Genomic DNA, 12,848 nt, shown 5'->3' with positions numbered 1-12,848 from the left:
TTTTAATTCTGTGAAGAGAGTCCTTGGTATTTTGGTGGGAACTGCATTGAATCTGTATATTGCTTTTGGTAGTGTGGTCATTTTGACAATATTAATTCTGCCTATCCAAGAACACGGGATGTCTTTCTATCGTCTAAGGTCTTCTTCAAGTTCTTTCTTCAGTGTGCTAGAATTTTCATTAAAAGCTCTTTTGACTCCTTGGTCAGATTAATTCCCAAGTATTTAAACATTTTTGGAGTTTACTGTGACTGGAATGGTTTTCCTGATTTCTTCGGCTGACACACTGTTGGAGTATGGGAAAGCTATAGATTTATGAATGTTGATCCTGTACCCTGCTACTTTGCTAAATTGATTTATAAACTCTAGAAGTCTACTGGTGGAGTTTTTTGGGTCTTCTAGAGATAGTTGGACTTCTTTTTCTATTTGTATCCCTTTGATTTCCTTTTCTTGTCTGATTGCTCTGGCTAATGTTTGGAGGGTTATACTGAATAGGAGTGGTGAGAGTGGACAGCCTTGTCTTGTACCTGAACTTAGAGGAAATGCTTTAGTTTTTCTCCATTCAGTATGATGTTAGCTTTGGGTTTGTCATAACTGGCCTTTACAATGTTGAGGTAAGTTCCTTTAATCCCTAGCTTTTCCAGCATTTTTAACATGAATGGTGTTGGATTTTATCAAAAGCCCATTCTGCATCTATTGAGATGATCTTGTGATTTCTGAATTACATTTATTGCTATGCATATGTTAAACCAACCTTGCATCCCTTGAATGCAAGCTTGAATACACTTGATCATGGTGTATTCCTTACTGATGTGTTTTTGAATGTGGTTTGCTAATATTTTATTAAGAATTTTTGCGGGGCTGGGGAGATAGCTCAATCGGTAGAGAGCTTGCATTGCAAGCACAAGTTCCTGAGTTTGATCCCCAGCACCAAAAAAAAAAAGAATTTTTGCATCTATGTTATTAGGGATGTGGGTCTGCAGTTTTCTTTCCTTGAGGTGTCTTTGTCTGGTTTTGGCAACAGGGTTACACTGGCTTCATAGAAGTATTTGGGCATGTTCCCTCTCTTCTACTCTGATGGAATAATTTGAGAAGGACTGGTTTTAGTTCTGTAAAAGTCTGGTAGAACTCATCTGAGAATCCATCAGGCCCCTTTTTGAAAGACTTTTAATTGCTGTTTCAGTTTCATTCCCTGATGTTGGTGTGGTTAGCCAGGAGTGGTGTCACAAGTCTGTAATCCCAGCACCTTGGGAGGCTGGGGCAGGAGGATCACAAGTTCAAAGTCAGCCTCAGCAATTTAGTGAGAACCTGTCTCAAATTTTACAAAAGGTGAGGATGTGGCTCAGTGGTTAATCGCCCCTGGGTTCAATTCCTTGTACACACACACACACACACACACACACACAAAAAAAAAAAAAAAAAAAAAAAGGTGTGTTAACGTTTTCTATATCTTCCTGATTCAATTTGGGCAGGTCATGTGTCTAGAAATTTGTTGGTGTCTCCCACATTTTCCAGTTTATTGGAGTATAAAATTTCAAAATAGGTTGTAATAATCTGCTGGATTTCAGAAGGGTCTGGGTGATACATCGTTTTTCATCTCTGTTCTTGTTGATCTGCATCTTTTTAATCTTTCTTTTGGTTAGTTTGGCTAAGGGTTTATCAATCTTATTTATCTTTTTCAAAGAACCAACTCTTCATTACACTGATCCTGTGTATGTGTACTGTTTTCTTATTCTCAATTTCATTGATTTTGGCTCTGATATTAATCATTAACCTGTCTTCTATTGGTTTGGGGGTTAGCTTGTTCTTTTACTAAAGTCTTGAGGTAGAGCATAAGCTTATTTATTTGGGATCTAATTTTCTGATGTAGGCACTCAGTGCTAAAAATTTTCCTCTTAGAACGGCTTTCATACTGTCTCACAGATTTTGGTATGTTGTATCTCTGTTCTCATTTGTTTCTAAGAATTTCTTGATTTCTACTCCCATTTTTCTCACTTTTCTTTGTTGATCCATTCTTCATTTAAGAGAGGATTGTTTAATCTCATGTGCTTAAGTGGTTCCTATTATTTTTCTTTTTTTGCAGTGTTGGGGATTGAATCCAGGGCCTTGTGCTTACAAGGCAAGCACTCTACCGACTGAGCTATCTCCCCAGCCCCCCTATTATTTTTCTTGATGTTGATTTATAGCTTTACTCCATTTTGATCTGATAGGATACATTGGATTATACTGATTTTTTTTTTTTGTATTTGCTAAGATTTGCTTTTTTTTTTTTTTTTTGTATTTGCTTTGTGGCCTAGAACATGATCTATTTTGAAAAAAGTTCATTGTGCAGCTGAAAAGGTAAATTCAGTTGTTTTGGGGTAGAATATTCTGTAGATTCTTTTAGGTTAATTTGATTTATAGTGTTGTCTAAGTTGGAGATATCTTTATTAATTTTATGTTTTGATGACCTACCTGTTGGTAATAAGGGTGTATTGAAATTGCCCAGTCTTACTGTGTTGCAGTCTACATGGGATTTAATGTCACAGAGTATTCTTTCATGTAACTGCATGTGTTAACAGTTGGAGCATAAATGTTTATTACTATTATATCTTCTTGTTGGATTGTTCCCTTTACTAGGATGTAGAGACCTCCTTGGTCTCTTCTGATTAATTTTTGCTTAAACTTTGCTTTGTTAGATATGAGAATAACTACTCCTGCTTGTTTTCTTGGACCATATGCTGTCAGATATGAGAATAGCTACTCCTGCTTATTTTCTTGGACCATAAACATAGAATATTTTTTGCCATCCTTTTCCCTTCAGCCTGTGGATGTCTTTGCCTACGAGATGGTGTCTTGTAAAAAGCATATAGTCAGATCTTGTTTTTTGATCCGTTCTGCTAATCTGTGTCTTTTAATTGGGAGTTGAGACCATTAACATTCTGCGTTAGTATGGATATATTTGTGGTTTCCTGCCATTTTTTTTCTATATTTTTAAAAATCCTGTCTTGATTCTCATTTAATTGGATTATTCTTCTATTGAATGTTCTCTGCTTGTGAGTTTTGGGAATTGTTTTTTAGTTCCTCTGTGTGCAGTTTATCTTTGAGTATTCTTTGTAGACTTGGTGTTCATGAATTCTTTTAGTTTATTCTTGTTGTGGAAAGTTTTTATTTCTCTCTCAAATTCGAAACTGAGCTTTGCTGGGTACGGTATCCTTGGCTGGCAGTTGTTTTCTGTTAGGGCTTGGAATATTTCATTCCCTCCTTGATTTTAGGGTCTGAACTCAGAAATCAGAAGTGAACCTTACTGGTTTGCCTCTGAATGTGACCTGATATTTCTCTCTTACAGCATTTAATATTATTTATTTGTATTTTCTATGTTAGGCATTTTGATTATTATATGTCTTGGCAAGCTTCTTATTTGACTAGTGTATTGGGGGTCCTATAAGTCTCCTGTATGTGATGTCTATCTCATTTCCAATCTGGGAAAAGTTTTCTGTAACTTTCTCACTGAAAATGTTCTTTATGCCTTTAGTTTGTATCTCCATGTTCCTCTTCTATTCCAATGATCCTCAGGTTTGGTCTTTTAAAGTTGTCCCAAAGTTCTTATATATTCTGGTCATTTCCCTTTATTGTCTTCTATGTACTCAAGATCATATGGACTTTTCAATGCCTGAAGCTCTGTCTTCAAGGGCTGACATTCTATTTTCTATACAATCTCATCTGTTAGTGATGCCTTCAAGTGGGCTTTTAATTTGGTTGATTGTGTCTTTCATTTCTAAGAATTTTGCTTGGTTTCTTTTCACTATTTCTTTATTAATTGCTTTTTGTTTGTTTGTTTGTTTTGATTCCAGGGATTGAAGCCAGGGGCACTTAACCACTGAGCAACATCCCCAGCCTTTTTATTTTTTTATATATTTTATTGAGAGACAGAACCTCACTGAGTTGCTTAGGGTCATGCTAAGTTGCTGAGGATGCTTTGAATTCATGATCCTCCTGCCTCAGCTTCACAAGCCACTGGCATTATAGGCATGTGTCACCATGCTCAGCTTGTAACTGCTCTCTTAATTTCTTCCTTAGTTCTTCTTTTAGTTCACTGAACATTTTAATAATGAGTTTTTTATAATCTTTCTCTGTGTTTTCATCCATCTCATTATTAGTGGGATCCTTTGTTGGGGGGAATTGTGGCTTCAGGGGGAGATCTGTTTGTCTGTTTTCTCATGTTTTCAGCGGTCTTGGTCTTGAACATCAATTGTGGTGAATTCCTCTACCTCTTTGTTTGCATGTGTCCTTTTGTGTGTAATTATCTTATTTGTTCTGGAATTTCTCTCTTGTTTTTGATGTCTCTGTATATGCCAAGGGGTGGGACCTGAGTTTCTTCTCTGATTGTTGCTTCTTGGGTCCTTGCTGGTTTGGGGTGTTTGTCTCCTCAGTTCTTTGAGTTGGAATAATGTGAGGGAATGTTTAATTCAGTGGCAGTCTCTAACCTGAGAATTTTTACTGTCCCTTTCTGTAGGTTCCCAGCACCTCACAGAATGGGGTAAAATAAACAATGGGGTAAAACAGTAACAACCACTGCAAACAATAAACAATATTAGAGTAAATACCCTGTTCCTATTATGATATCTTCAACATTAACTGCCACCAATAAAGAGTGGTGGGGTCAATAATTGTCAACAGTAAAAACAATAACCATTATTGGGTGCTGCTAATGAATCATTGCTTTTAACTAGATAACCCTCTCCTGGGAATCCTTTGGTGCAAGAGTGCTGAAGGGAATGCTCATTTGCAGATGACTCCTGTTGATAGGGAGAATTCTGAGCTTGTCATAGAATTTACTAGTTCAAACGGTTTGAATTCAAATCCCAGATGCCTGGAGGTAGTAGAGATGGACATAAACTGATAAGCCTCCAACTAAGCTGTTTTGCTCAAAAACTTCATCTTGTTTACCTTGAAGAAGGCTTTTCACAGTGAATCCCTTTGATATTTAAAACCTATAAAATGAACATGCAGCACAGAATGAACTGTGGGTTTGTCTGAGCCATCTCTAAGTGGAGGTGTGCCCCTTGGATAACTCTGAGTGTCATCTCACCGATCTGAGATCACTCCATTGCCTTGGCAACGTCCTGCTCAAAAAGAATTCTATGATACTGCAGAATTTATTGGTTTAGACAGCCCTAGGTTCAAACACAACTCCCTGGAGGTGGAAAGAGATACCTGTGTGCTCAAGTAGCCTTGAGGTGCCAGCTGCCTGGAGGAAGAATTACTGCGCAAGTGCTAAAATTCCAGTCAGGACAATTTCCCACAGCCTCTTACCCCTGTTTATCTTAAAGAACCCTTCCTAACAATAAATTCTTTTGATGTGTTCACCTATAAAATAAAGGTTGGCAGACTTTCTCTCAGGATCAGACCCATCAGGTCTTTTCCACCCATCAAGCCCCCACTTAAACTATATTTCTTGTGTACTTTGTCTTTATAATATGATTTTTTTCAGCCTTTTACTTCCAGAGGGCCCACATCTCTGTAAGGTTCACTGAATCCCTCGCTGTGTAGGTCAAAGTGACAGTCAATCTCTGACATAAGTCTGGTTCTCAGGTACCTCCTAAGAAATCCAATCATGGGGCAGGGGGAGCTGATCCTTCACTCACTGCGCCCAGGAGCACAGACTTCCTGGGCTTAGTCCTTGAGTGCATTCGGCCCTGCCTGCTCAAACTCCTGGCCCACTTCAGCTGGCCATGTGAACCACCAGATGCAAAAAAGAAGCAAGTTGGGCTCCCCTTCACCTTCTAACTCAAATTCCCTTTGGTACAGACTATTCCACACCTGTTTCATTCATGTTCCATTATGCTCAGCCTTGATCCCTTGATAGGTACTTGCTGGGATATTGTGCCTGTGTTGTTTTTTTGTTTTTTTCCTGATTTCCTGGGTCCCACAGTTGCTGCAGTGGTATGCTCCTCCCAAGATGGTTCCGGCCTTTGCTCTCCACAGCCATTTGAAATACAGAGTATGCTTTTCAAGTACCAGTGCATGGTGCAGCCTCTGGATCAGCTGAGACGAAGCAGCATTTCTGATCTCAGATTTTTCCTTATCAAGACTGTGATTCCTGGGCTGGGGCTGTGGCTCAGTGGCAGAGCACTTGCCTGGCACATGCGAGGCCCTGGGTTCAATCTTCAGCACCACATAAAAATAAGTAAATAAAATAAAAGTGTTGTGTCCATCTACTACTAAAAAAAAAAAAAAAAAAAAGATTGTGATTCCCCTTCCCCCTGCGTGTGGTAAATTAGTACTGGTGGAACCCATGGTGCCACTGGGTTGGCTCTGATGTTTTCTTTGTTTACTAACCCAGATTTTGGAGTCCCTAAGCTGCTTTGAGTGTCCAACATTAAATTTTAATGAAATCCCTCTTTTACCCACCTGAGAAGCTGTATACCTGCTGCTTTGGTCCCATTCAATGACACAGATTTCCTCTATTCTGCCATCTTCTGTCTCCCCAGTCACACCACTTACTTGTTTGTGGTTTCTGTTCACATGATATGTCTTTTTCTACACTTTCAGTCTTTTGAATCTTTGAATCTAAAGGACGTCTGCCATAGACAACATAAAGTTGGATCATGACAACCTTGGCCTTTTGACTGAATTGTTATTAATTATAGTTGAATTAACATCTGCCGTTTCCCGTTTTGCTTTCTACAAATACCATGTCTTTTTGGTTCCTCCAGTCTTCCTTTACTACTTTGCTTTTATGTTCAATAAATGTAGTACTTTGTAAATGCAGTATTTTAATTTCTTAATGATTCTTTCAGGGCTTTTTTTTTTAAAGTTTTCTTTTCTTTCCCTAGGGTTTACCATCCTGATCTCAACTCATCAGAATCAGTTTAAGATTTAAAGTAGCTTAATTCTAGTGATACATAGAAAAAACACTTCTATGTAACTCTTCCACTGAAACTTTTTTGGTGGTGGCATTTATTTTTACACATACACATACACACATACATATACATATATACATATACATATACACACATATATACATATATGTATATACACTACACACTTGTAGTTTATTAAGGGCTTTTAGCATAAAAGATAGAATCAGCTAACATTTATTCGATACATACCAGGGGTCAGACGTTGTCTAAGCACTTTATATGGATTAGTTTATGATATTCTCATAACAAATCTCTAAGATTATTATCTCTATTTCATCATGTGTAAACTGAAGTACAACAAGTTAAATAATCTGTCAAAGTCAGTGGTAGAACCAGAATATGAGCCCCCAAATTTAGCTAAAAGCACAAGGTCTCAACCACTTTTCTATATTGCTTCTTAGAATGCAGGCTGAATTCCTCAAAAGTTTTTTCTGCAGCTGATTCTATCATGTGGTTTTTTTACCTAATTTGCAAATGTGGAAAATTACATTAATAAAGTTTTAAATGTTACACCATTCTTGAATTTCTAGGATAAACTCAACTTGATTATAATATCTCTCTTTTTAAAATACAATGATGGATTTCATTTGCTAATGTTTTCCTGAGGATTTTTACATCTATGTTCAAGTGAGACTGACTCACAATTTTCTTTTTTCCTGCTTTAGTACCCAGGTTATACTAGCCAATTTGTGAGTCTGGACAGACATTTATTGACATTTCAATCTTCATTATCAGGGTGATTTATGTGGGTAGCATAATAGTTAGTTCAATAGTTTAGACTTCTAGATAATTCAGTGAGGTTTCTAATATCCAAATAATTGCTAAACAGTAGACAAAGGTGTCCAAGAGCATCTGAGCCACTTGTTACTAAATGGCAATCTAGGATGCCAATATTAGCCAAGTGGCCTCAAGTATTCCTTCCTAAAACACCTGAAGGTGGCTGATCCTTAATCTGTTTAATTAATTTACTTTGCAGTGCTGGGGATTGAATTCAGAACCTCATGCATGCTAGGAAAATGCTCTACCACTAAGTTACATCTCCATATCCTGGTTTAAATATTGATGGCTGTCTTTTAGCCAACTATATTTATATCCGAACAGAATCTTTCAGTTATATTTACTAATACTTTATAATTTACAAAGTAATCTATTTTATTTCACTGAATTTATAGTCTCTAAGAGCCATCTTTCTTTATGTTCTCCCTTCTTTCTTTTGAAGTACTGAGGAACAAATGTAGGGCCCAGCACATGCTAGGCAAGTGTACCATTGCTAAACCACACTCACCAGCTGCTTTAAGAAATTTTTTTTTAGTTGTAGATGGACACATACTTTTATTTTATTTATTTATTTTTATATGGTGCTGAGGATTGAACCCAGTGACTCACACATGCTAGGCAAGGGTTCTACCACTGAGCCACAACCCCAGTACTCCTCCCCTCAAAGTCCTTTTTAAAATTTAGATATGGTCTAAGTTGTCTAGACTGGCCTTGAACTTGGATCCTCCAGTCTCTGCTTCCCTAGTCACTGGGATTACAAGTGTGTGCCACCACACTGACCTCTAGTATTATTTCTTATGTATTATTTTTACTCTATAGACTACTGAAGTGAAGATTACCTAGCTAGGTTAATCAGTTAGTAGTTAATCTACTAAGTGACTAGTGCATGGGTAGTGCAGTATGCACAGCATGAATAGGTTATAAAAGATGATTCATGTTCTGGGCTGATGGAGCTGGATGAGTGAGATTTCACCATGCTACTCAGAATAGCATGCAATTTAAAATGTATTAATCACCCATTTTTGTAATTTTTAGAACTTTAAATATTTTTAGACTGTGGTTGGCCAAGGGTAACTGAAACTGCAGAAAGCAAAACTGCAGACAGGGGTGTAGGGGCTACTATACATCAAGAAAGAATTTGTTATAGGACAGAAACGAGGTTCCACAGTGACAATAATTTGCCTCTTAGTTGTCACTAGCAGAACCAGGAATGAAATAATGAATTTTCAATAGGGGGTTGTAGTAGCTTCCATTTCTGATGACAGTATAGAAACATAATTTACTATCATTGTGTCCATAGGAATTTTAATACATCTCCAACTTTATAGGTTATTAATTTAACAAATAGATTAATAACCAAAAGTTGTCATATCTCTGCTAGCTACCGTACATTTGTAAACACTACGTAAGTTTGGGCAAAGTTGAGATAAACAAATAGAGGAAGTTTTCAAATATGGTTCTTAAAATTTTGAATTATCTTACCATAATGCAGAGCTGTTTGACCTTCATTGTCCTAGAAAAGAAATAATACATTTTAGAAGTCTAAGTAATTGCAAAAGCATGAAAGTATATAAACTATAAAATAAATCTAACACACCAAAGTTCCCTAGGTTCATCAGACCCAGGAGAAGAATTTGCCATTTTGGTGAGCCTCCTAACTTTGGCTAGGTTGTCCACCTTGGAGAAGAGGAGACAGGCGACCAGTGCGCTGCAGCAGCTCAGCAGAGGAGAGGTGGAACTGAGTGCAGGCAATAAACCAAAGGGAGCCCCATAACTGTGGCGGCGTGGCTACCCACAAGATGGCAGAAAAATGACAACGCTTATTTCCAAGCTTGTTCCCAAATCTAAAGAATCTGATTTACAGTAAGAGTTAGTAGTTTTTAAAATGCCTTTTTAAACACTTACAATTTCAAGGATAGTGATATTAGGTTTCCTAATCAAGTCAAATAGCATAAAGAGACGTGATTTCTAAGCATGCCAAGTTTCAGAAGTTAAGAAGGCCAAGGGTTCCCACACATAACTAGGAAATGCCAACATTTCAGTCAATTTTTTTCTTTTAAAACCATGATATTCTAATGATATATATTTATCATATAGCACAGATGAGTTGTTTTTGCTTCCTCTTAAATTGAGAGATGCTAATCAAAGTACGTGAGTAATAAGTAGTGAGGTGAAACACAGATGAAAAGTAGAATTTAGTAATTATTTTGATAGGCAGTTCCTAATATGCATGGCCACCATTAATGAAGAATAAATGCTAAACTATTGTGCAAAAAGGGAGAGGGTGATATTATGATTTAAACCAGATTATTAATTATTCTGTATCTTTCCTACTTCCTAAGAGCTGAATGTGGGGGTAGGGGATGGCTTCAGAACTTTTTGGTTAAAGGTTTCCCTAGTTAACCTCCCAGGAAGAAAAGTGAGAAGCTGCCACAGGGAACTTATTTTCTGGTCCAGTCAGGTATTAAGATAAAAAGCTAAGACAGGTAGTAGTAAGAAGGAAGTCTTTCCCTAAGTATTTGGGCTCCTAGAGAAGCTTGGCGAGGATGCCAGCCGGTGGGAACAGGGAGCAATCCTGGGGCAATGTGGTTTGTTTTCCTCTTAGGGAATGGAATTCTAGCTGGATTTAGAGGTGAGGTGTGCCTGGGTGCAGGAGGGGATAGGAAAGTAGTCATTTTGAGGGGGTGGAAAGAGTACCTTGGCTGAGGTGCCACAGTGGGTAAGTTTGGGGTCCTAAGGAAAGTAAAGGCAAAAGATGGAACACAGTACCAGGAAGTTAGGAAGCATAAGTGGTCACTCTGTCTGCCTTTTCTTGCTCTGCTTTGTCTTACCCTGCCCCTGGGATTAAGGACAGAAGGGGAAGAGAGTTGAGGTGTCTACAGTGATAGGATTGGAGAGATGTCAGTGCAGGCCGCACACAGCTGAGGGTAATTCTCCAAGAACAATATTGCCATTATTGTCTAAGACTCCAATCTACTTTGCTAGTTTCCAATGTTAATCAACAAAAGTGTTGTATGTGTGCACACACCTGATGGGTTCATACAGTGACATTTATAGTTTAGGTACAAATGTCCAGCAACAGACAGAAATTTCAGAAAGGACTTGATTTACTACAATTTCAGTACTCTGCAAAGTTGTATTTTCCCCAACTATTCATCTTTAAAAAACTTAGTTTTCTTGCTATTTGTGCAAAAATTTTAACTACAATGTTCATAAAGTCAAAGTTCAGTTCCTCTCAATTTTTAGATCATTATATTCATTAGGGAGGTGAAAGAAAAAATAATTTTTTACTTACATTTACCAATGAATAATGAATAGGTATTTTCAGTCCAATTTCTAATCAATTAATTAAAAATATGTGCTGAGTTCCTAGTATATCCCAGTCACTGTTCTAGACCACCGAGTGAAAGAGACACAGAAGGCCTCTGCTGATAGAAATCTTACAGTCTAATGGTGGAGCAAGAGAAAATCAGTGGCTTGTCTGTAGACCCAGTTACTGGGGAGGTTGAGGAAGGGCCACTTGAGCCTGGTTTGAGACCAGTCTGGGAAAAAGTGAGTCTCCTCACAAACAAACAAAAAACCAACCTAAAGTAAAAGGCAGTGATGTGTGCTCGGAAAGAAAAGACAAAAAAGCAGAATAAGACACTAAGTGATGTGTGTACTGTTTAAGTTAGAAAAAGACAGGGAAGGACTCCATGAGAAGGCATTTACACACACAACTGGGTAGAGTCTAGGGTGGCCACGTGACCCAAGTGAATGACAGCGCCCATCTTCCTCCTGGTCTGAGAGCAAGCACACTACTCAAGCCAATTTGAGTTTTCTTTCAGGGTTATTCAAAACGGAGCTAGGGGTGGAAGAATGGGCAGAGAGAAGGTCCCTTCCTCTCTGCTCAAAACTAAAGGTGGTAGTGAAATTGGTCAGACTCAAACAGGCAAACATTTTATGATCTGACTGGCATGAGGTACCTTCAGTGGTTGAATTCACAGGTAAAGTTAAATCATAGTTAGCAGGTTGGGTGGGGAGCACAGGAAGTTAGCATCTAATGGGTACAGAGTTCCAGGCTAGGTGTTGAAGTACGGCAGGCAGCTGGTGGTGATGACTGCAAGCAGTGGGAACACACTAATGCCAATGAATGACACACTTAAAAATGGCTGAAATGTTAAGTTTTGTTATGTATACCTTACTCCTAGAAAAAAAGAACAAGTCGGGGTTATGAACCTAAGTGGCAGTGTTCGCTTCAGGGAGAAAACCAGGGTGCAGGAGAGGACAAAGCATTCACAAAGACAGTGGTGGCAAGAGACGTAGAGAACGAAAGCCTCTTGTCCTCCCAGCTGTTCCTGCCTTTTTAGTTCAGAGAGCCAGTAACAACTAACCCTCCCTGGGCGAATGTAATCTTTTTACCAGCGAACAAAGGTCCTGACTAATGTGGAACACAACACATCTTATGACCCAGTTCCCATTAAGAATACCTACCAAGCACGTGTCCGGGAATCCGCATACACATACACATCATTTATTGCATATGCTGTATTATAAATGATGCCTTTACAGGGCGTCAAGATATATGAGGCTGGCCCCACGCTATTCTTGTTGAGTCTGATTTTAGTCTCTTTTTTTCTTTAAGTAGCTTTTCCTCAGCCACGAAATTACCGATTATCCTTATTGTTGTCAGTGTGCCGGAACCCATACCTTTGCTACTTCTTGTCTATTTAGGGCTGAAAATCTAAAAGGCAAGTTCCTGAAGTTGTATTTCAAATTAGGAAAGTCTTAGAGTGATGCTTTGGTAATGGTTTCACTACATCTGCAGTAAGTTTCAGCACAGATGTGTTTTATTTTCATGTTAGTTTTATCTTGGTTTTAGACTATATTCTTGATCAGTGGTTTGTTTGTTTGGTACTGGGGATTGAATTTAGGAGTGCTTAACCACTGAGCCACATCCCTAGCCCTTTTTATTTTTTGAGACAGGGTCTCTCACTAAGTTGCTTAGGGCCTCATTAAGTTGCTGTGGCTGACATTGAACTTGTAATCCTCCTGTCTGAGCCTCCTAAGTCACTAGGAGATAGCACCCAGTGATCAGTGGTTTTTAATTTTAAAAAATTCTATGTTATGAGTGACAAGTAAATGAATCGGATCTGAAAGTGGCACTCCTCCAGCCAAGAAGGGCAG

The 12,848-nt window shown here is 38.3% G+C and overlaps 1 protein-coding gene across 2 annotated transcripts in view; it reads right to left on the bottom strand.

Annotated features, from left to right (window-relative positions):
• Acbd6 (acyl-CoA binding domain containing 6) overlaps nt 1-12,848 on the bottom strand; it is a 149,823-nt gene that overhangs the window by 11,871 nt on the left and 125,104 nt on the right. For both annotated transcript variants that reach the window (XM_047521479.1, XM_047521480.1), the window contains one exon: nt 9,165-9,195. In XM_047521479.1, coding sequence (XP_047377435.1) covers nt 9,165-9,195 — 31 coding nt within the window. The remainder of the gene's footprint in view (nt 1-9,164; nt 9,196-12,848) is intronic.

Source organism: Sciurus carolinensis, chromosome 12 (genome assembly GCF_902686445.1).
Source record: "Sciurus carolinensis chromosome 12, mSciCar1.2, whole genome shotgun sequence".
Classification (NCBI taxonomy): domain Eukaryota; kingdom Metazoa; phylum Chordata; class Mammalia; order Rodentia; family Sciuridae; genus Sciurus; species Sciurus carolinensis.
The sequence above is the reverse complement of the archived record's forward strand: the minus strand, read 5'-3'. Positions and strand labels throughout refer to the sequence as shown.